Source organism: Kogia breviceps, chromosome 4 (genome assembly GCF_026419965.1).
Source record: "Kogia breviceps isolate mKogBre1 chromosome 4, mKogBre1 haplotype 1, whole genome shotgun sequence".
NCBI classification, from domain to species: Eukaryota; Metazoa; Chordata; class Mammalia; order Artiodactyla; family Physeteridae; genus Kogia; species Kogia breviceps.
The window spans coordinates 172,137,099-172,161,954 of NC_081313.1; the positions used below are offsets into that span (position 1 = coordinate 172,137,099).

General features: G+C 41.8%; 2 protein-coding genes across 4 annotated transcripts in view; both read right to left on the reverse strand.

Moving 5' to 3' along the window:
- ZNF317 (zinc finger protein 317) lies at window positions 1-22,878 on the reverse strand. 2 transcript variants are annotated; one of them, XM_059062789.2, is made up of 7 exons: window positions 22,790-22,878; window positions 6,269-6,394; window positions 5,555-5,694; window positions 4,956-5,082; window positions 4,286-4,381; window positions 3,715-3,797; window positions 1-3,223 (listed from the first exon to the last, which is right to left on the reverse strand). In XM_059062789.2, exons 2-7 carry the CDS (start codon window positions 6,297-6,299, stop codon window positions 1,904-1,906), a joined length of 1,797 nt encoding a protein of 598 aa, XP_058918772.1. In that variant the 5' UTR covers window positions 6,300-6,394; window positions 22,790-22,878; the 3' UTR covers window positions 1-1,903. The 2 variants fall into 2 exon arrangements, with proteins under 2 accessions (XP_058918772.1, XP_066888695.1); XM_067032594.1 differs by lacking the exon at window positions 4,286-4,381.
- The window catches only part of ZNF14 (zinc finger protein 14), a 299,800-nt gene that overhangs the window by 96,318 nt on the left and 178,626 nt on the right, over window positions 1-24,856 (reverse strand). Inside the window, exon 2 of one of the 2 annotated variants that reach the window (XM_067032590.1) lies at window positions 22,790-23,040. The exons of the other annotated variant lie outside the window; for it this stretch is intronic. Coding sequence (XP_066888691.1) covers window positions 22,790-23,002 — 213 coding nt within the window. The 5' untranslated portion in view covers window positions 23,003-23,040. The remainder of the gene's footprint in view (window positions 1-22,789; window positions 23,041-24,856) is intronic. 2 annotated transcript variants of the gene reach the window in all.

Below are 24,856 nucleotides of genomic sequence, written 5' to 3' on the forward strand. Positions count from 1 at the left end.
TAGCTTAAACCAATAATCAGTTTTATTTTTTCTCATGTAATAGGAAGTCTGGAAACAACAAATCCAGGACTTCTGCAGACACTCAAAGAAGCCACAGGGGAAGCCAGGATCATTGTGATTTTTCTGTAGTTATCTCCCCCTTCAGCCTGTGGCTTGCATCCTCACAGTCATAAGATGCACCTTTAACACAAGATACTGAATCTCTTTTCAAAGTGAGAAGTAATGAGAAGAGCAAGGAAAAAAAAAATGTAGAGAAGAATCTAGGTAAGAATGACTCTTTTTCAAGAGCTTTTTTACAGCCTATACAGTAATATCTGCTTATTTGTCAATGGCCAGGCTGTGGACATGGACTGTACTAACTGCAGGAAAACCTGTAAGAGATTTTTAAAAATAGCACACCTTACTAATCAGACAAAACTTGGACTCTCTTGATATAAAAGAATATGAGATACTGAAGGAGCAACTATATGTTACTCTTGGCTGAATGGGAGGCCAAAAACATTCCAAAGGATCAATCTGATGAAGACATCCTGGTCTGATCACAACTGCATTCGAATTAGATAGTTGTAACAAACAGGTACTAAAAATACCCACGTTACACAGCATGTAACACTATTCTAAAAAATTCCATCGGTCAAGTAAGTTGTCCAAAAGGAAATGAACACATATCGAGAATGAAATTATAGTAAAAATACTATATACAAACCTTCTGTGATGAGGCATAAGGAGTATTTGGAAGAGCATAATCTTAAAATTAAAGACTTAAAACTTCATCAGCTGGGGTCCACTTTCATGATGAAAGACTGATAAGTGCAATTCCACATTTACTAAGAAATCCCACTGGGGACTGAATTCTCATATGCACAAGTGCCAGGGCTGTGGATGAAATTATCTCCACATAGGGATTGTCTGCAGTGTGGGTTATCATGTGTTTCCTGAAAGAATTACACTGATTATAATTTTGAAGTTTTAAATAGAAATTTCTCCTAGTGTGAGTACCCACGTGTTTCATAAAAAATTGAGGGACTGTTGGCTAAGGTTTCTCAACCTCAGCAATATTGACATTTGGGGGCACATAATTTCTCTTTCTTGGGGGAAGCCCCCTGTCCACTGAAGGATATTTAACAGCATCCCGATGTTTCCCAAAACATGCCAGTAGCACCTCCCCAGTTTTGACAACCAAAAATGTCTCCAGACGTTGCCAAGTGTCTCCCGGGGAGCAAAGTTATCCCCAGATGAGAACCACTGCTGTAGACCAAGGACTGGCAATGTTTTTCTGTAAAGGGCCAGACAGTGAGTATTTTAGACTTTGTCGGCCACACATGGTCTCTAGCACGTATTTTTCTTCTTAAAAATGCAACAACTATTCTCAGCTTGCCAGCTGTACAAAAACAGACAGTTGGCCATAGTTTGCCCACCCGTTACCGACTTTCCCATGTTCCTTATTTCATAGGTTTTTCTCTTCACTGTGATTTCTCTCATGAGGAATACAGTGAGACCAGGAAAGGTCTGTCCAGTCTTGGAATTTACAGAGATACTCCCTGGTGGGCTTACTCTTGTGCCAAGAAGGTACAAGGTGATGCTTAAGTCATTTTGACATTAAATATCAGACTAGGGTTTCTCCCCCTAAGTTCTCGTTTGTTGAGAGCTAAACATACACGGACGGCTTCTTCACACCACAAACACATGTTTTCTCACCTATCTTGAGTTCTCACGCTATCTCCAAAAGTTATGTGGAAAAACCCAAGTCTTTCCACAGTTATTACACAAATTGGATTTCTCCCAAGTTAACACATATGCTTTTGTGCCCAGTGAGATGAGTTCATCAAGGCTTCCTGCCTTCCTTACACCTGCCAGGTTCCCTTCCAGCCTGCGCTCTCGTGTTTCTCTTTAAAGAGACGTGTCACTGGAGCCTTTTCCACACTGATGACGTGAAGAGCTTCTCTCCCCGGTGCGTCTTCACGTGACTCCTGAGGGACGAGTGATCACTGAAGGCTTTCCCGCAGGCCAGGCACTCGTAGGGCTTCTCCCCGGTATGTATCCTCCGGTGCACATTAAGGTTCGAGCCGATGCTAAAGGCTTTCCCACAGTGATCACACTCGTAAGGCTTCTCTCCTGTGTGACTCCTCATGTGTGTCTTAAGGGTCGACTGGTTTCTGAAGGCTTTCCCACACTGTCTGCATTCAACACGCTTCTTTACGAGATGAATGCTCATGTGCCTCCTCCGCGATAAATAATCACCAAAGACCTTACCGCAGGCGGCACACTCGTAGCGCCTCTCTTGAGTGTGTATTTTTCTGTGAGCAGTTAGGTTGGAGCTTGCACTGAAGGCTTTCCCACAGAGATCGCATCCATACGGTTTCTCTCCAGTGTGGGAATTCATGTGTGTCTTAAGGATGGACTGGTTTCTGAAGGCTTTCCCGCACTGTCTACATTCAACAGGTTTCTTTACAATGTGAATTCTCATGTGTTTTCTCCGTGACAGGAGGTCCCCAAAGGATTTCCCGCACTCTTTACACTCATATGTTTTCTCTACCATGTGGTTCTTCTTGTGCAAGTTAAAGTTGGACTTCCATCGGAAGGCTTTTCCACACTGTGTGCATTCGTAGGGTTTCTCTCCAGTGTGGTTCCTGACGTGCTCTTTGAGATGTGAGGGATGCTGGAAAGCTTTCCCACAGTCATGACATTCATAGGGTCTCTCTCCAGTGTGTGTTCTTCTGTGTGCAATGAGATGGCAGCTCCTGCCGTATGCCTTCCCACATTCATCACACTTGTAAGGTCTCTCCCCAGTGTGAACTCTCATGTGTATCTTCAGTGAGGAGAGGGTTCGGAATCCATTTCCACACTGACTACAGTCAAAGGGCTTCTCTGTGAGGTGAGTTCTTGCATGACTCCTAAGAGCTGAGGGGTCATTGAAAGCTTTTCCACAGGCATTGCACTCATAGGGTTTCTCCCCAGTGTGTATTCTCCTGTGCCGTGTAAGGGAAGCACTCGTGGTGAAGGCTTTTTGGCACTGATGACATTCATGCATTTTCCTCCCATTGTAAATGTTCACATGTTGGGTTACATGGGATCTGTTCTTGAAAGTCACCCCACAGTCCCGGCGGTGATAAGGCCTCTTGCTAGTGTGCCTTCCCATTTGCTGAGTAAGATGAGCACCCATGCTGAAGACGTCTAACAGGTTAGCATATTCACTGGATTTCTCTCCAAGCTGACTGCTTTCCTGCTGATGAAGAGGCAGGGTTGACTAAGGCATTTCCCATATTCATTACATTCCTAAGACTATCCCTACATAAACTGGCATAAATAGAAGCGCATCATTATGACTAATGATGTCATAATTTGCAGTGCAAAAGTACTACTCCTGCCTCATTTGGACTCCATCAAAGAAAACAAGTGAATGCTATGCTCTGAGGCTCCGTGTGTATAACTTTCACAAAGCTTTTTGCATGTACTTTGTTAACTGTTTAAAACTAAATTAAGCCCCAACACTCAACATCTGAGACACAGTTACAGAAATAATTTACTCACTGGAACTTTAAGTGAAGAGGTTTGGGGCCAGGTTTTAGTGTTTTCCCCAAATCGGTAATATTCAGTGTCTCTGAAACTGTTTCCTCTTGGGGACCTGCCTGGTTTTGAGCTGCTTTTCTAACTCAGGCTGCCCCTGTCCTCTCCCAATATGGAAGATCCAGAATTATCCCAAGGAAATCTTACCATTGTCACACCATTAGATGTTTCCTTCCCAAAAATATCTTCCATAAGAATTGACCATTTGGTTTTAGATGGAGTCTCCCAATCTGAAACAAATTGGGAAAATATTAACTTGCTGGAGAAAGAAAATGGTGGGATGATGGTGACAAGAACAGAGGTGGCTTTCTTTGCAAATATTAACCCTAAGGGAAAGGGAATATGAAAGGGGAGAACACACATGAGTAAAAATGACTGAAAAGTCTGGTTAGGTGAGATATTTGGCAATGACAAGGGTAGAAATTTAAGCTGACTCACTAAGAAGCACCTCTTCAAAGAATGACATTGATAATGACATTAAGAGTGTGATCAGGAATGTTGAGTAGGAAAGAATGGGACAAAGAACCCATTTGGACACATATCAAATTTAAAGAAGAAGGGACATGGAGACCAAAAGAATTGTGAGAGGATGGAGGGACAGTGAAAGAGAATGAGCATTTTCAGATTTCCCTGGGTGACGTTTCCTCATGGATCTCTGTCATCCCAATCACTGGAGAGAGCAGATTCTCAGAAGCACTTGTGCCTTCCTGGTGCTTACCAGGACAAGGGCCTTGGTGAAGTTCCTGCTCCTCTGTCCTCAGCTCCTCTTCTTGCTCCAAGTGGGAGATGAGGCTGGGTTTGCCCACCTGACACCCTACTCACGGGGAAAGACACATGTTGAGGGAGGATCGTGCAGAGGACAACCCCTTCCATTAGTCTGGGGTCAGTGTTTTGGTCTTCAGTGCTCTGAAGATGGACAAGTCTGACTTAGGAGCAGCAAAATGATGGTGCCACATTTCTAAGGAACACAGTGAAAGGCTTTCATAAAACACAAAACCACAAATACCCACACGTTTTGCCCTTCAAAAGAATGAGGATTTTTTTTTCCTTTTTGGCTGTGGCGCACGGCTTGTAGGATCTTACTTCTCTGACCAGCGGTTGAACCCATGCCCTTGGCAGTGAAAGCTCAGAGTTCTAACCACTGGACTGCCAGGGTTGAGGACGTCTTAACTCAGAAAGCTATGCCCAAGCTCAGACACACTCGACAACCTCCAAGGGCAATGCAATGGACGGGTCTCAATATCCAAGGTACCATCAGGGCAGGCACCAGGTCGGCTTGTTCATAACTGTGTTCCTAGTCCCCACACAGTTCCTGGGTCACAGCAAGTACTTACAACAAAGACATTTCATTCATGAACGAATAAATGAAGAAATGCCACCAGCCTTACCCACTGAGGCAAGGTTGCTATAGTTCTCCAGCATCACATCTTTGTACAGTTTTCTCTGAGAAGAATCCAGCAAGGGCCACTCCTTCTCAGTGAAGTCCACAGCAACATCCTGGAAAGTCACTGATTCCTGAAACACCACACACATTTGGGGTGAGAACCCAGCCTGTATGTGTTCAAAGGTGGCTGAGGCTAAATATTACACAGGAGAGACTCTAAACACAGGATTTTCAATACGGGGATCTGGGGTCTAAGCATTTACTCTAGAAGTCAGTCCTCAGATGTCTTCTCTTCCAATGAGAAATCTCATGAGATAATCTCATTGCTTCAAATGCAACTCTGACATGGGATCAAACCTGCTTCCACTCCAAACCTGGCCTGAGAACTTTGAGCTATACTATGAAAGAAACACCTGTTAGTCATTTCCCTTAACATCCCTGATACCAGGACAGCCTCACCAACTTCTCCGGCTCTTCCTCTTGCACCCTGATCATGCATCGATCAGCCTGGATAAACATCTAAAAGAATCCTAACATGCGACGTTGCGGGCATTCTAGGGAAGTGCCTCCTCCACCCTCAGGGGCCTTGAGATCTTGGTGTACCTGGGAACCAACACTGGTTGATGTATGAGGCTCCAGGCCATTGTATGCAAACAGCTCCACATCCTGGGGACAGGAATGGTCTTTTGAAGAAAGAGGAATTTCTGACTCATGGACATAGGCGAGCTCCTGGTTGGACATAGCTAGAGAAGAGAGGACCCATGAGGATTAAAGCCCACCTGACATTCGCAGATCAGGAAACGGTCTCACACTAATGATATGTGTGCGGTGCATATGCCCCAATCTCACATTCCCTCACACACTCACTCACACACACTGTTGTGCAACAAGCCAGAGAAGCCCTGCTCTACTCAAGGACAGGAAAAAGGGTGGTGCGCCTACATAGCCATAAAGATAATGATATATAGTCTCAATTTATGAGTAAAGAAATAGAAGCTCTGAGATAGAGCTGTTACTTCATCTAGACTTATCAAAATAATAAATGGGATGCCGCAGGGTTACCAATTACCAGTATCCCTCCTTACACAGCAACTACAAACACTCCCTGCCTCACACAAACTCACAAAGACCCTGAACCAGACACAGTCACCTGCGGAGCTCTCATGACTTCGCTCCCACCCCCGTTCAGTTCATGTATCCTCCTCCACTTCTAATCTGGCAGCCCTCCCATTAGCTGTGCACATCCTTGCCCTCAGTGAAGGGGCAGGGGCCACTGAAGCTTGATTTCTGAGGGCATTCATCACCCGAAGAACTTACCAGATGTGGGAGACAGACCAAGAGCTGCCATCCTGCGAGAATGATAGTAAATTTGCCTGAACGAAAGCAGGGCACTGGCACCAGAAAGTTACTCTCTCGCTCTCATGGGACTCTTGGAGCAGGCATCTGTAGTAAATGAGAAAAAGACTACTAGCTGTAGCCAAAGGCTTTCTGCCTCTCCCACTAACAGGACAATTCTGACTTTTGTTTTTCAGCGTTTCCTCTTTGGAGCAGCTTGTCTCAGGTTGGGCCTTAACCTTGCTTAGGTAAAACCTCCAGGCAATGTGGTGGAGGTCCCTGACCTACCTCAAATAAGATTCAGATTCACTCTCTCAAGTAATTTGTCCCCAGTTACAATTCTGTTAAACTCTGTCACTCATTGAACACTCGGGCCCCAGACTTCCTTCAACTTCAAGGCATAGTCCTCCTGGCTTAGGATGGCTCCAGCATCCATGAGGACTGGTCCATCTCTGATCGCCAATGCCTTTTGGCCCCCAACTCCACACCAACATACAAACCTGTGGGCCACAGCCCAGGCCTTGTCATCACTAGAATCAGATTCACTTCACAAACAATGATTCAGAAATTTGCCCTCTGGACAAAACCTCCTACACAACATTCTTCTCACATAAACTCTACCACTTAGAGGGAATTCCAGGCTACGCAGGCTTCTACCACCTTGCTCCCTAACAGTAAATTCTTCTTCACTGCCCCACCTATTCAGCTGAGAGATCCATCATGATCCATCCCTTCTACAAATTTTTGTCCAAATTCCTTTAATCCTCTACCTAGTATATACCCCCAATGAGCAGAAGACCAGTCTGGGATGATTCCAACCACCTGTTTCCTCCCTGAAGGTACTTGGAAAGACCAGTCTGCACACACCCAGTCACACCAGCAGCTTTCAAAACACAGTCACTAACCTTGAAGGAGCATCTATACTAAAGAAAAGCATAAGTGGTAATCCAATCTCCCCAAAACCATGTAAAAATCTCACCAGCTTTTCTAAACCCAAAACTGTCTTACATGACCCTTGCTTTCAGCAAATAATCTTGCATTTCATTTCACAGTAATCACAACTAAAAAAACATAGCTCAGCAAAGAACTGGAAAATGAAACTTAAAAAATACTTTCATTTATAATAGCATAAAACATACAAAGCACATAGGAATAAACCAAGTAAAAGCTGTGAAACCATGCTGGAAGAAATAAAAAACCTGAATAAGTGAGGAGCTATATCATTTTCATGGGCTGCAAGAGTCAATATTATTAAGGTATTCACTCTCCCCAAATTCATCTGCAGATACAACGCAGTCATCACCAAAATCTCAGCACGTTATGTTCTAGACATTGACAAACCAAATCTAAAATGGGTAACAAAATGCAGAAGATCTAGAAGAGCCAGAACAATGTTAAGAAAGAAAAATAAACTTGGAAGATTCATATTACTAAATTTACTACAGTAATGAACAGCTGTTGGAGTAAGTATAGACAAAAAGGTCAATGGAACAAAACAGAAATAGACCTACACGTGCATAATCAAATGATTTTCAATAAGGGAATAAAGAAATTAATTAGGGAAAGTGATCTTTTTAATAAATAGTGCTGAGACAGCACCCTTCTATAGTCGGTAGATGGGATGCTGCCCAATTCATAAATCGCCTAAGAAAGCCAATTAGATCTTCAAATTAGGAAAAACACAAGGTGCTGCAAGAACTTAATGGACAAAAAGGAACTTTGACCTCCATTATCACTGCATACACAAAAATTTGAATTAAAAAAAACCTTTTTGAGATAACTGACACCAAACAGTAAAATCCACAGAGAATACTTTAACAACACTGAGTTACACAACAATATTTTAGACTAGACACAAATAGGACTAAACATTTAAAAAAATCAATAATTAGACTTTACCAAAATTAAAAATTTCTAGTCATCAAATAACATTATCAAGAAAATAGGGGTTTCCCTGGTGGCACAGTGGTTAAGAATCCACCTGCCAATGCAGGGAACACGGGTTTGAGCCCTAGTCTAGGAAGATCCCACAGGCGGTGGAGCAACTAAGCCCATGTGCCACAACTATTGAACGTGAGCTCTAGAGCCCGCAAGCCACACTACTGAGCCCACATGCCATAACTACTGAAGCCTACATTCCTAGAGCCCGTGCTCCGCAACAAGAGAAGCCACGACAATGAGAAGCCCAGGCACCACCCACCACAACTAGAGAAAGCCTGCACACAGCAACAAAGACCCAAAACAGCCAAAAATAAATAAATAAATTTATTTTTTTTAAAAAAAGGAAGAAAGAAAATAAATAGGCAAGCCACAGATTGGGGAAAAAAGATATTTGCAGTACATACACCTGACAAAGAATTCACATTCAGACTACATAAAGAACTCCTACAAAACAATAATAATTTTTAAAAAAACTCAACAAGGGCTACACTTAGACACTTCACAAAAGTTAATGAGTGAGGAACAATAAGCTTGACAAGTTACTCAAAATCATTAGTCATCAGATGGATGCAAATTAAAACTTATGGTATAACATTTTAGCCCACCAGAGCAGCCAAAATTAAAAGACTATCAACACTAAATGGTGGCAAGGATACAGCATACCCAAAACTCTCATATACTAAAGGTGGGGGTGTGAAATGGTTCAACCACTTTGGAAAACAATGCACCAGTTTCTTAAAAAGTATACCTACCATTTGACTCAGCAATTCCACTCCTAGATATTTACCCAAGAGAAAAATTTTAAACATGTCCACAAAGATTCATATAAAAATGGTCATAGCAATCTGATTCTTAATAGCCCCAAAATGTAAACAATCTAAATATCCATCAACAAAAGAATGAATAAGCAAACTGTGGTATGTAGAGTGGAATACTACTCAGCAATGAAAATAAACTACTGAGACACAACATGGATGAACTTCTATAATGCTGACCAACAGAAGTGAGACCAAAAAAAAAGCTCTGTAACTCCAATTCCACAAACAGATAAAATTTATTAAGGTCGATAGCAAAATGTGTTTATTTAAGTCAATAGAAGGAAAAAAGTTGGTTGCCTCCTTGCAGGAATATGATATGGTGGTAGAATGAGAAGCAAGAGGGAACTTTCTGGGGCAACTGAAATATTTTATTATTTTTTTCAGTTAGTGGCTATACAATGTACACTGTATCAAAAAATTCATCAAACTGATCACCTGAGATATGTACATTTTCTTGAACGTAAATTATACTCTACTTTAAAAAAGTTAAGTGGAGTCTTTCTTACTTTCATGTCTCTAGTTACACAAAAATTCCTCCCACAACTGACCTATGACTCCTATTACCAGTAAGATGTCTGCCCTCCCTCCCTTCTAAAGCCAACCTCTTCAGATCTGCCTCGACTACACTTAACCCTCCCTCCAGAGCAAAAGCTTATAAAGACAGTCCACACTATCTCCCTAATTCAGTGTACCTAATGTCAATTACCATCATCTCCATCTTCACAGAAAATACAATTACTCCTGTGTCCTGTGTCAATGGAATTCAGTAAGTACATTTCAGTCTTAGATCCTCAGCAAAATTTGGTGTCTATTTTCTTTGAGAATCATTCTCTTTCTAGGCTTCCATATAACTCTCTCCCTGGTTCTCTCTCTACTTCTCTTGATACTCCTGTCAAGGTTTTTTCAGAAGATCTCCTTCCACCATTAAAGGCTGAATTTGATCAAGAATCAGCCCTTACCGTATTGCTCTTCATACTCTGTGCTTTGCCAAGGCTTCCCTTAATGTCACTTAATTTTCATCTCTAACACTCAAGATCCAATATGAATTCAAAATCATATTCTCACTGCCTACTAATAGCCACCAAAGAACATCTGATACAAAAAAGCCTGTTGAGCCTGTGTTTCTGGGCTCAGCAAAGAGAATCAGTAGCCAGACCTCTGGCCAGTCACAAGAGGGAGGGGGGGTATGGGAATATATGTATACATGTAGCTGATTCACTTTGTTATACAGCAGAAACCAACACAACATTGTAAAGCAATTATACTCCAATAAAGATGTTTAAAAAAAAAAGCTACAACTTAACTGCTCCATTCCACACCTCTAATCACTTAGAAACTAAAGAAAAATCCATACAACCTTCTTCACATTACAAATTTAAGTTATTATCTTCATATGAAAAAACTTGGCTTTCTCTGTTAGCTCTCTTTCTCCTACAAAACCTGTCACAATGTATTTTTATGTTTTTACTCCCTTGTTTTTATTTCCTTGTTTTATACTGTTTCCTAAACTATATAATAAACTAAAAGAGTGCACCACTGTACTCAGGTCCTAATCCACTACCCGATATTAAGTAGAAAAATGAAGGGGGGTGGGGGCCGAAAAGGTCAATGAATAGAGAACAGACTGGTGGTTGCCAAGGGGGAGGGGCTTGGGGGAGGGAAAGAGTGGGAGTTTGGGGTGAGCAAATGTCAGCTTTTACATACAGAATGTATAAGCAACAAGGTCCCACTGTATAGCATAGAGAACTATATTCAATAACCTATAATAAACCATAATGGAAAAGAATAATAAAAAGTATATACATGTATAACTGAATCACTTTGCTGTACAGCAGTAAGAAACACAACATGGTAAATCAATTATACTTCAATAATAAAATAGGGCTTCCCTGGTGGCGCAGTGGTTGAGAATCCGCCTGCCGATGCAGGGGTCACGGGTTCGTGCCCCGGTCCGGGAAGATCCCACATGCCGCGGAGCAACTAAGCCCGTGAGCCATGGCCGCTGAGCCTGTGCGTCCGGAGCCTGTGCTCCGCAACGGGAGAGGCCACAACAGTGAGAGGCCCGCATACCGCAAAAAAAAAAAAAAAAAAAAAAAAAAAAAATAATAATAATAATAATAATAATAATAAAATAAAGTAGATGTTTTAAAACTCTTGAAAAAAAAAGTCAATGAATTCTACCTCTTATACCACATGTCTCTAAATCATTTAACTTTCTCCAATTCAACACCCAGCAATAGAGTTTGGATCATATATGCTGGACCATAAAAAAGTCTCAAATTTAAAAAAATAGCAAATGTACTAGATTAGAAATTAATAACAGTAAGATATCTAGAAAATACCCAAATATTTGGAAGTTAAAGACACACAAATAATTTTATGTAGAAGATGAAACAAGGGAAACAATAAATATTTTATACTACATGAAAATGAAAATACAACAAATAAAAACTTGTGAAATGAGGTTAAAGTCATTCTCAGAAGGAAAGTATACAGTTAAATGTCTACATTAAAAAGTGGACAAGCACAGTGAAAATCAATGAACTACACTTAAGAAAAAAAAGAAAATTAGGGTTTTCTAGGATAAACCATAAATTAGGCCAAACACAATTCTCAACCAATTTTAAGACAAATAATAGCAAAATATATTCTCCAACCACAATGGAATGAACCTAAAAAACAATGATAGAGGGAAAACTGGAAAACTTACAAATACATGGAAATGAAACAACACATTCTCACAACCAACAGGACAAAGAAATCACTGGGGAAATTAGTAAAAACTTTCAGACAAATGAAAATGGAAATATAACACAGCAAAATTGATGGGATGCAATGAAAGCAGTGCTCAGAGGGAAATTTATAGCAGTTAATACCTACATTAAAGAAGAAAGATCTCAAGCAACCTAACTTTACACCTTAAGCCACAAGATAAGAGCAAACTAAAGCTAAAGGCAGCAAAAGAATTAGAACAGAGATAAATGAAATTGAGAGCAGAAAAAGTAGAATCAAAAGTTGGTTCTTTCAAAAGATCAACAAGATAACTAAAATCAGAAATAAAAATGGGGACATTACTACCAACCTTACAGAAATTAAAAAGACTCTAAAAGGGTGTTCCCTAGTGGCCTAGTGGTTAGGACGCCGAGCTTTCACTGCCAGGGCCGGGTTCAATCCCTGGTCGGCAAACATCCTGCAAGCCGTGAGGCATGGCCAAAAAAATCCACAGCATTATAGAAATTGAAAAAATATTTTAAAAAATAAAAATAAAGAGAATACCATGAACAACTGTACACCAACAAATTAGGTAATCTAGATAAAATGGACAAATTCCCAGAAATATACACTTTACCAAAATGGACTAGAGAAGAAATAGAAAATCAACAGACCCGTAACAAATAAACAGGCGCAATCAGTCATCAAATTCTCCCAACAAGGGGAAGTCCAGGACCAGATGACTTCACTGGTGAATTCTACCGAACACTTAAAAGAATTAACACCAATCCTATTCAAACTTTTCCAAAAATAGAAGAGGTAACATTTTTCTAACACAATCTTTACGGCCAGCATTACCCTGATACCAAAACCGAGAGAGCACAATCTCAAACACCTTTGGACTCCTCAAGAGACGAAGCTACCTGGAGACCAAGCTACCTGTATACATGTTAAGCCTGGGGTGGCGTTTAGACTCTATGTCGCTGATAGGTTGTCTGGTTCTCAGTCAATGTCACATTATTCTCTATGAGACTCAAAGAAGTGACCAAAGCAGGCAGCTTTTATACCTTTCAGACAAAGAAACAATAAATTTGTGAAGAACTGACAGGACAAAGTTTGGGCCTGAGGTAGTAAATTGGTAAAGAAGTAACAAATTTTGTTTATACATCCTTCTCAGCCCTGAACTTCATATCTATCTCTGGAGACAAGGATGTCTCTTTGCCTTCTGGTACAGGGAAGGTGCCTTTCACACAGGAGATTTATTTCCTACTTTCAGGGTAGCAAAAAAGGGTCAGAGTGTCCTTCTCACGCCAACTGTTTCTTATGTAACTTTAATTCAAAATAATCAATATGCCAAAGTCGCATATTTTGGGGCATCTTGTCCTGACCTCCATCACTGCTAATCCACCATGTCATAGTTACCCCAGTCATTTATTGTTTGGCTGAATTAATCCTTTGGCAGGTTTTTTTTTTCATATAGGTGATTATCAAATCTCATCTGAATTTATGCTGATTTGTTATACATATTAGCAATTTCTGGCATACAGCAAAGTGATTCAGTTATACATTTGCCAAGCATAGAACCTCGCACATAGAAGTTACTTTTAAAATATTGAATGAAGAAAAGGATATATGAATAGTAAAATCAAGTTCAAGTGATAGAAGTTAAAAAAAAATCACATTACTTTAGTATCTTCTGGTATCTAGGACAACGTGTCACTCATCAGTTTTTCTTTGTCAAAAATACTGGATATTCTCGAATATTTTCTTTTGCAGATGAAATTTAGAATCAGCTATACCATTTGTATAATGTATTTCCATTTTCATTAATGTTTTGATATTTTAATGTCTTAATTTTCTAAGTGTTTCTAAATAGGCACATCAATTTATTGAAATGATCTTACGTTAAAATGTTTAGAATATTTCCAATTTTTCACAAGTAGAAAAACACTTGGAAGAAATATTTGCAGCTAAATTTTTGCAGTTTTTTTTTCAAGTTTTTCCTTAGAACAAATTTCTAGATAGTGAAATGTTTAGTCAACATTTATGACTAAACGTTTAGTAAGTGTTGCCAAAATGCTCCCCAAACTGCTTTATCTGCAGTCTCTTTAGCTACACACGTATTTATCATACACTAGAAAAAAACCACTTACTTGCCAAGGTGATGAATTATGTTCTTTTTAAATTAAAAACTGAGTAGGGATGTAAAATACTATAGAACACAATTTTATAGCTTGTTAACTGGAAAATAAGGGGCAAGCTGTTTAATTCCTTGAGCTGTAATTAAATGTTACCAAGCACCAGTCTTATCTATTTTCTAGAAAATGAACAAATCACATGTAATAAAACACAATTAGAGGGGCTTCCCTGGTGGCGCAGTGGTTGAGCGTCCGCCTGCCGATGCAGGGGACACGGGTTCGTGCCCCGGTCCCGGAAGATCCCACATGCCGCGGAGTGGCTAGGCCTGTGAGCCATGGCCGCTGAGCCTGCGCGTCTGGAGCCTGTGCTCCGCAACGGGAGAGGCCACAACAGTGAGAGGCCCGCATACCACAAAAAACAAGCAAACAAAGAACAACAAAAAAAACACAATTAGAAAAATGTAATACTCTTGGGAACAACTTATGGAAACTGGGTGAAGTAATAATAATAAATAGTAGTTGCATTTCTCTTTGAAAGGTTTACAAAGAGAGTGAACAGCACTGCCCCTGGTGGGAACCCAGGTCCCACCTCATTGTAAGCACGATCCAGCGTTGGGTTTACCTGAACCCCACAGAAAACCAATCAGATGGGCCTTATAGCACCATCAGAGGTGCACAAACAGGCTCAGAGGGTTTAAGTAACTGCCAGAAAATAGCATAGCAGGTGGCAGGGATGAGACCTGGGCTCTAATTTCTTTAACTGCAAAGCCTAAGTTCATTCCTCCCTTTGGAGGTGGCAGTGGGGGCATGGTTTTACTTGATAAGTACCACCTCTGTGAGAAGAGTGAGGGTTCTCAGAGATTCAAGAATACTACATCAGCTGATGTAGTAGATTCTCAACAAATATTAGCTCCCTTCTCTTTCCCCTTTTGCAGTGAGGAAATACACAAATGTTAACCATCTTTCATTCATTTCTAGATACCATGGTACCTGTCTCCAAATGAGATCAGGTGCTGCCACCTTCTGGGTTTAAAGAGGTATTGCAAGCCTTCTGAGGTCGAACTTGGAACAAACATTTGCCTTTCTCAAGTAGAGGATTTGGGTTCCAACATCAGATTACTGAGGAGAGACTCGATAACTTAAACAAAAGAGGTTCAGAGTCACTGAAGAACAAGGTCTCCACCCTCACCTCCCACTTATTCCTCTATTCTCAATTTACAAATTTCTGCTCCCCAACTTTTCTTGCCAACATCAATACCAATGCTACAAATAACATAAGCATGCTTACTATGCACAAAGTATCTCCTGAGTCTTTCCAGGGACTCTCATTTAATACTCACAACTTCCCCAGGAGGTAAGCAGTATCCTGAGAAAAGTGGGGCAGGTACTGAAGGGTTAGGTCATGTGATGAAGGTCACAAACAGGGGCTAATGAACCTGATTCCAGAGCCACACATGTCCCCTCTCAAGGTGACCTCTGCATGTGAACCCCCTGACACCAAATCAGGAAACAGCTTTTTCCTGATTCTTGTCTTGCTTGATCTCCTCAATACATGATCCTGCCCACTACCAACCTCCCCTCTCTCCCTCTTCCCGGGGAGCCTCTGCTCTTGGCCAATATGCATCATATCCCAAGGTCCTCCTCCATCTCTCCCATCTCAATGGCAATGCTCTTTTTGAGACTCCTGCTCGTGGTCCTTCCTCCTTTGCCAGGATCCCTAAGGGCCAGGGTTCTCCTGCGCCTTCCTCTCCCCTATCCCACACATGTTCACACTCTGAAATCCCTCCTCGCTTCGGTACTGACATCCAGGTTCTGATTACACATCCATGAAGATTGTTGTCTGTCTGTCCTTGAGACCTCAGGTGACCTCACCTTGCTGTAAGCCCAGCTTTCTTGCCCATGGGGGCTCCATTCAAGAATGGATTCATGGACTTCCCTGGTGGCACAGTGGTTAAGAATCCACCTCCCAGTGCAGGGGACACGGGTTCGAGGCCTGGTCTGGGAAGATCTCACATGCCGCGGAGCAACTAAGCCCATGCGCAACAACTACCGAGCCTGTGCTCTAGAGCCCGCAAACCACAACTACTAAGCCCGAGCGCCTAGAGCCCGTGGTCCGCAACGAGAGAAGCCATGGCAATGAGAAGCAAGCGTGCCGCAATGAGGAGTAGCCCCCGCTCGCTGCAACTAGAGAAAGCCCACGTGCAGCAACAAAGACCCAATGCAGCCAAAAATAAATAAATAAATATTTTATTTTATTTTATTTATTTTTTTTTTGTGATATGCGGGCCTCTCACTGTTGTGGCCTCTCCTGTTGCGGGGCACAGGCTCCGGATGCGCAGGCTCAGCGGCCATGGCTCACGGGCCCAGCCGCTCCGCGGCATGTGGGATCTTCCCGGACCGGGGCACGAACCCGTATCCCCTGCATCGGCAGGCGGATTCTCAACCACTGCGCCACCAGGGAAGCCCTATTTTTTATTTTTTTAAAAGGGCTTCCCTGGTGGCACAGTGGTTGAGAGTCCGCCTGCCGATGCAGGGGACGCGGGTTCGTGCCCCGGTCCGGGAAGATCCCACATGCCGTGGAGCGGCTAGGCCCGTGAGCCATGGCCGCTGAGCCTGTGCTCGGCAACGGGAGAGGCCACACAGTGAGAGGCCCGCATACCGCAAAAAAAGAATGGGTTCACTAAACTTGTTTTCTCATCTGGAAACTGGAGGTTATAACACTGGATTATGGGATTGTATGTGCTCAATAAATGTTCACTCTAAAACACCATTATTTTTATCATAAAACAAAACGGCCGTTGGCGATTTAAACTGTAAACTGTTAATTTACAGTGGATGCCACTCTCCACTCCTTGGTACTTGCCCTAGGCAACATGAGTCAGAGAAATGGGCAGATGAGCGCTACGTAAACATTTCCCCTGCAATATCTAATAAGACCTCAAGGTAAACACCTAACACTGAGCTCCTGCCAGCCTCCCCATCTCAATGGCAACTCCATGCTTCCAGGAGCTCCAGGCAAAAAGCCTTGAAGTCATCCTGGATTCTCCTTTTTCACACTTTAGATCCAAATCACCAGCAAATCCTATGGGCTTTACCTTGAAAACGTACCCCAAATCTGGCCACTCCTCACCACCTACTCTAATACTGCCTTGGTGCAAGGTACCACCTCTCTCCTAGATCATTCCAATAGCTTCCTAAAGTATCCCTGTTTCTGTCCTTTAGTTTATACAGCAAGTAGAACCTTGCCAGTAAAATGTAGGTCACATCACTCTTGCTCAAAACATGCTGGCGTCCCATCTCACTCAGCCAAAGCCCTACATTCCTGCTGCCTCATCCACAACCCCTCCTGGCTCCCGGCCCCCGCTGGCCCTGCTCACGCTATCCTCCTCACTGGGCCTTATGCCTGTGCTAGGCATGTTCCCACCTTGGGAATCTTTGCACTTGCTGTTCTCTACATGGAAATGTGCTTCTCCACATTCAAGTGTACCTGCTCCCTCTCCTGCTTCGGATCTTTAGTCAACTTTAAGTGTCTCGACATGGCATTTACTGGCCACTCTAGTCAAAATGCAAACCTCTGCCTGTCTATCCCTAAACCCCACTCCTTCTTCTATTTTTCTTCAAAGCACTAACCTCCACTTAATATACTGTGTAAGTCAGGGTAGCCTCTATTTTACTGCAAAAACAGACTTCAAATCTCAGTGACTCAATGAAACGGAAGTTTATGTCTGGCTCATGTTACTTGTTCAACCTTGGCTGGTGGTGAAACTTTACCAGTTACACGGGGGCATGCCTCTTGTATCTGAGCCAACTGAAATCCCTGGGCACTCTGGCCATGGATGATGAGAAGGGTGTGCCTAGAGAATTGTGCACTTGACACACACGCTCTGGCCCTGAAATGCTCATAGCTCATTGCCCAGAACTAGTCACATATCCCTGCTAGTTCCAGGGATCCTGGGAAGTGTAGGACAGCACACAGAATACCTAGTAAGCATTACTGTCTCTCCCACACATACTATGTATTTTACTTGTTTAGTTTTCTTCCCTTATGCCCAGCCAGACAATAAGCTCCAGGCAGATAGATTTTCCACTTCTTTGTTTTTTTCACTGTTGAGGTGTCTGGAACAGTACCTGAGATAACAAACCAGATAATAGTGAGCAAAAGAATGAATGGATAACAAATAAGCTGATCTACATTTCTCTTCAGATTGAGAAGGCCCTCCCAGACCTGGGGGTCTTGGGAAGATCACAAAGGAGGGGGTCTATGGATCTTGGTGTTTGTGTGTGGGGGCCTCCCCCTTCAGGTCCTATGAGATGTATGTTGACCCAGGTGCTAGGACACAGCCATAAAGCTTAGCTACACCTTGGCTCCCCATCATTCACTACGGCCTGCAACGTGGGGCAAGGTAAACAAACGGTTCAAGCCTGGATAGAGAGTGCACTCACATCATTTTCAAACTTGGGGGATATTTTCAAAGTCTCATGGTAATGCAAACTAGAGGTCAGAGCGAGGTTCTGGAGTGTTTCTCATCTAAGCAATTATACCACTTGTTGAGCTACGCTCAGTGACCCTGAATACAGCTGCTAACAGGACTACCTCAGCATCTAAGTGACTGGAAGTGGAGCAGGGGAGTCTAGGAACAGTTACAGGATCTATTAAAGAAGTTTTGACTCCTGTTTCTACACAATACATGAAACAAAACCACGATGATCAGACTGATATCAGCACAGATAAATGCGATGGAGAGAGAATTTTCAAAGAGCTACTGAGATTGTTTAATTTCTCTTTTAATTTCCTTTATAACACAGTGAAAACAGTTCCCTTTTTCTATTTCAACACATCTTAGCCCATTCTCATTGGGATCTGCTTTTCTCTGTGCCAGGACCAGCACTAGGGGGAGATAAGAGAGGTTGCTGGAGTACAAAATTCAAAGAGGTGCTTTCAGCATCATACAAGTGCGAGGTTGATGCCTCCGCCCACATACCTCACCCTAATCTCACCCCTGCTCCCCACAGTTACAGAAGATCTGCCTCCTACATCAATTTTTTGGTCCCAAACACATTTTACCCTTTAAAATTGTTCTATTGTGACTTCTCCTTTTGTGGGCATAATTCTTCCAATATTTGATTTAAAATCCCCACATTCAATTTTGTAATACTGCCCCAATATATTCAGAATTTGCAGATGTAAATACTAAAGATAGAATGATTCTTTTGTTACTTTTATGGAGTGATATTTCTCCCTCTGCTAGAACTGTTTCTACCAGTGTTACTCTTGTACACAGACAAAGTAACAATAGTTGTAAGAACACTGCATGCCATTTTTCTCAGTCCAGAAATGTGTTACATTTGTAAATTAATATCTCTATGTACTTCACTATCTGTAAGCTTTCAACCAGATGAAATATCCCAGGGGTAAAAGGGCAGATTAAGATTTCTATTTCCAACAGGCAATCTAGATATACTGATTAAACCTTCCACTCTAAACTATTTTAAGTGCAACACAAAATACAGACAGAGGGCTTCCCTGGTGGCTCAGTGGTTAAGAATCCACCTGCCAATGCAGCGGACATGGGTTTGAGCCCTGGTCCGGAAAGATCCCACATGCCGCGGACCAACTAAGCCTGTGTGCCACAACTACTGAGCCTGTACTCTAGAGACACGAGCCACAACTACTGAGCCCATGTTCCACAACTACTGAAGCCCATGCACCTAGAGCCCATGCTCCGCAACAAGAGAAACCACCTCAATGAGAAGCCCACGCACCACAACAAAGAGTAGCCCCCGCTCACTGCGACTAGAGAAAGCCCACGTGCAGCAAGGAAGACCCAACGCAGCCAAAGTTAAATAAATAAATTTATTTAAATATATATATATATCGGGAGGGGGGCAGAACTCTAAGGAGATGGACAAAGCCACTACCAGAGCTCTCAATAATATGTTCAAGCAGACAATTCAATAACTATATGCAGACTGCACAAGATGAAACAGTATTTCCTAACTATAAACTCCAACCACACATGGGGCACAATGTGTGTCTCAGAAAATGGCATCAGTCTCTGACTATAGTGCAAGCAAGTTAGCAAACAATAACCAAAAGATAACCCGAAAAACGTCACAGAAATGGAAATTAAAAGAAAAAGGCCTAAATAATTCACATGCCAAAGAAGTCATAATATTTGATAATATTTAGAACTGAAGTATAAGAAAACACTATCACTGTAATCCTTTTGGATGTACAGGTTCCAATGTGTAAGAAACTGTAAAGAAACATGCCAAAAAGGTAAAAGGAAGACAATTATAAAGAACAGAAAGTTATGAAATAGAAAACATATACATTATAAAGTGCTTCTTCATGAAAAACAAAATTGACAAAATTTTGGCAGGATGTATTTTTTTTAAAAAAAGAACATATAAATACAAGAATGAAAACCTAGAAAACACTAAACATGCAGCAAACATTAAAAATATAATAAAAGCACATTATTAACAACTTTGACTATACAATTTAGCCTTAGATGGAATGAATAAATTCCTAAAGAAATTTTACTTACCATAATGAAATATAGAATTGGATGCCCTATGACTCTTAGAGAACGGAAACAACAGCTTTAAAATTTTCCCCAAAGAAAATTCAGACCCCAGTGGTTTTTCCTGGTAAAACTCCCTTTTAAGGAACAAGTTATTCTACTCTTAGGCAAAATATTCCAGAGTTTAGAAAAAAAAAAGGGAACACTCCCACCCCACTTTATGAGGCTGGAATAAACCTGAAACAGAAAAAGAAAATTACAAGCCAATTTCACTCAAACATAGATGCAAATCATCAAACAAAAATACTAGCAACCAGAAACCAAAAATGATAAAATAGTACACATCCTTTCCAATTTAGTTATTTTACCAAAGAAAATTTAATGTAACATTAGAAAATCAATTGGTTTAATTCACCACGTTATCAGGTAAATGAGAAAGTCGTATTTTTCACTTATTCATTCAAAGCACAAACAGAACTAGAACGTATCACAGACCAGGCATAGTTTTCAAAAGGTGACTGAAACTATCAACATATCAAAGTAGTTGCTAGTGGGGGGAAAAAATCACTTGTTAAAAGCTTACAGCTGTCCAAGACAAAAACTCTTAAATTAGGAAATAGGAGACTTCTTTTACCTAATAAACGCTTTCCAAAAAAAAAAAAAAAGCCTCCAGCAAACATTCAAGTTAACTTCCCTTAAAGTCAGAAAGAAAACAGGACTTCTTTAAGTTTGCTATCCAAACTCCATTCAACGCTACTCAAAGTCCTCAGCCTGTCTAACAAAGAAAGTAAAAAATAAAAAATGTGTGTGATGCAAAAGGAAAATATACACTTTCCTAGGAATAAATCTAACAACAACAAACCAAACCCTTAAATTGTTTTTGCTGATCCTCATAAAACTTTATTGAAAGGCATTATACAAGATATAACTGGGACTTCCCTGGTGGCACAGTGGTCGAGAATCTGCCTGTCAATGCAGGGGACACAGGTTCGAGCTCTGGTCTGGAAAGATCCCACATGCCGTGGAGCAACTAAGCCCGTGGGCCACAACTACTGAGCCCGCGTGCCACAACTACTGAAGCCCGCTCACCTAGGGCCCCAGCTCCACAAGAGAAGCCACCACAGTGAGAAGCTCGTGCACCACAACGAAGAGTAGCCCCCACTCGCAGCAACAAAGACCCAGCGCAGCCAAAAATAAATAAATTTATTTTTAAAAAAGATATAACTAATTAATTGTAAAATTCAATGGCATAATGATGCCAATATTCTCAAAACCCATATATACATTCAACACAACTTGAAAACAAACCCCCGGTATGTGGAACTTTGTAAACTGACTAAAATTTAAGTCACAAAATACCTGAAAAAGAATGGGTAGGTAGGTGCATGTAATCTTCTACAAGATATTCGGAAATATCTAAATTAAAATGGGTACTTCCATCAATATGGAAAAAGGGTGTCTCTGAAAATACTTTAGTGTAAGCCCACCTACAAGTAATTACCAAAATTAATAAATACATTTTTGAGAAAACATATAAGCAGTAAAATCCAGGAAGAAAATCATGGGGAAAGAGAAGGACGCAGTTTAGGAGAATACAGGTTTCCGAGGTTTCGAATTCTTATTTTTCTTGGCCTGGTTTGCAGATTCACTTTATTTTTCTTTTAATTTTCTGTGTTTTCATATTTCTGTAGGACATATATGTCCTTTATTCTGATAAAAGAATTATTTGAAGGGAAAAAAATAAACAGAAAGTACCAAATAAGATGGTAAAGATCAATGCAAAATATTAGTAACCACAATAAATATTAATAGACTAATTCTCAAATTAAACAATGTTGAAGTGCATTTTAAAATCTAGTTATAGGCTATTTACACGAGTCAACTAAAGTAAATAAAGATAAATAACCGAAAAGTTTACGTGTAAAAAGTATTCAAGACAAATGCTAACAGAAAGAAAACCAGTGTGCTCCTATTAACGTTAGACAAAGCTGACCACAAAGCAAAAGGTAGGTAGTTTATCCTTGCGGTCTCCAATTCCTGACACACACACAAACACACACACCTCCCTCCCCCCCCCAAATAATGTCCTGAATTCACTTCGGCCGGGCTTTTCTGTCCCCATCCCAAGATGTCAGTTTTTTTGGACCAGTTCACCAGTGCCTCCCCCTCGTCGCTAAATACAGTGGTCCTAAACTTCATCACTAGCGTTTCATACCGCTTATCACAGGATCTAAAACGCACTCCTCCTGGCTACCTGGCTTCCCGGTCCCAGGTCCCTGTCCCCCGTTACCCCTCCCTGCCTTGTGGGCCTCTCTTGTCCTCAGGAAGGAGGGGAGTAAAGGGTTAAGTGAGGAAAGCGGGTCTTACATTACAGAGGATAGAATCACGGGGAGCAGAGGTCACAGAAGCTGTCGCCGAAGGGACGAGAAGCTCATTGAAAGGTCCGGTCTGCCGCGAGGACCAACAGGTCGGAAGCGGCCGCGGTGGACCACTCCTCTGCCCATGTGTACAGCAGCAATCGCCTCCGGAGAGTAATGGCTTCCGCTTCACTTCCGCCTTCTGAGTGTCGCGGGACTTCATAACCCGCCTCTAACCAGGAAGCGCAGACGGAAAGGATTCTGGGAAATGTAGTTCTGGAGTTTAGACGGGCATGGCGGGTGTACCTCGGTGGAAACTGCGGATGGCGCTCATTTCCCCCCAACTTCTAATTGTTCAAGTGCCTCGGAACTCAGTTCTCAGGCCTCTTTTTGTCTTATAATTCCTGTGGTAGCACTGAATCTTACCTCTTCAAGTACTGTGTATACACTCAAGAGTCAAAATTCCATCCACAGTCCCACACCTCTACCCTGAATGCCAGACAGAATGAGATATTCTCTCTCCACTTGGGTTTTTTAGAGACACATTTAAAGTCCACAAATCAAACTCCTGACTCCACCTTATCAACTTCAAATAGTAGCAACCCCATCTTTCCACATGTCCATTGTAAACCTTGGCAACATCGTGGACCCTTCTTTGTCCCATTGATCCAACAGGCAATGCTCAGCTCTACCTTGACCATCAACCCAGAATCTGATTGCTTTGCCAGAAATATTTTTCTTGTTTCTGAGTCATGAAAGGTCACAGGAGGACTTGAAACTGGCCCTCCTGGGCAAAAAACCCTTTCTGGGTCCCCCATTTCTTATTTGTAGGATGAAGGCTTCAGCCTCCTAGACTTTCCCTGAGTTCCAAAGGGCAGATTCAAACAGCTGCTAATCAGGGAAACAGGGATTGCAGAAACAATGGAGGAATAGTCAAGAAACTATAGAGCAGCGATTAAAGCAAGATCCTGGTCCTCCTCGAGGGGTATACATAACAATATCTTTGAGTTCTTCTGAACGAACTAAGGCACCCACCCAAGTGGACGATGGTAACTTCTGACTGAGCACAAGATTCCTATAACACTGCCCCGTTACCTCACCACCAACCAATCAGAAGAAAGTCACAAACTCTGCAGCCCTCACCCCCAAATTTTGCCTATAAAACTTCTCCCAGGAAACCAACAGAGAGTTCAGAGTTTTCAAGCATAAACCACCCATTCTCCTTGCTTGGCCCTGCAATAAACCTGCCTCTGCTCCAAACTCCAATGTTTTGGTTTGTTTGGCCTCACTGTGCTTCAGGCAGAAGAACTTGTGTTCGGCAACAATAGCCTTTCAGTAGCTCTGAAGGGACTGCTTCAAAGAGGTAGGGGGAGAAGCCAGTATATATATGATTTTTGGCTAGGGAATACATGCAGTTAAGCACATATTTCAGTAAAAGATTATTACTACTCACAAGGAATAGATATCTCAGTTAATGATTTTAGTGCTTTTCTATATATGGAAAGATCCAAGAATCTGGGTTCATTAAATTTCTTCTTGAAATATACTATCTAAAGAGGCTATTTTGGGGCTTCCCTGGTGGCGCAGTGGTTAAGAATACACCTGCCAATGCAGGGGACACAGGTTTGAGCCCTGGTCCAGGAAGATCCCACATGCCGCGGAGCAACTAAGCCCGTGCGCCACAACTACTGAGCCTGCGCTCTAGACCCCACGAGCCACAACTACTGAATCCCATGTGCCTAGAGCCCATGCTCTGCAACAAGAGAAGCCACCTCAATGAGAAACCTGTGCACCGCAACAGAGAGTAGCCCCCACTCGCTGCAACTAGAGAAAGCCTGCACGCAGCAACGAAGACCCAACACAGCCAAAAATAAATTAAATAAATAAATACATAAACTTAAATAAATAAGATAAAGGCCCTCTTTTCCTAAAGCACAGAGTGTCTCATGTTGTTTTTCATCCTGAATTCTTCTCAGAAGGCACTACTGTCCATCAGCAACTGCAGTGGCTAATGACTTAATCTTTGCAGCACTTGGATGGAGAGAAACATTCTTTGTTTTACAACAAACATACAGAA

Bases quoted from the DNA above. Each gene is read 5' to 3' on its own strand.
- ZNF317 (XM_059062789.2), bottom strand. From the start codon at position 6,299: ATGGCAGCTCTTGGTCTGTCTCCCACATCTG. The intron at 5,083-5,554 runs GTACACCAAGAT...GTGGTGTTTCAG, and splicing joins CAACCAGTGTTGGTTCCCAG to GAATCAGTGACTTTCCAGGA. The intron at 3,224-3,714 runs GTAAGATTTCCT...CTTCATCAGCAG, and splicing joins CATCTAATGGTGTGACAATG to GAAAGCAGTCAGCTTGGAGA.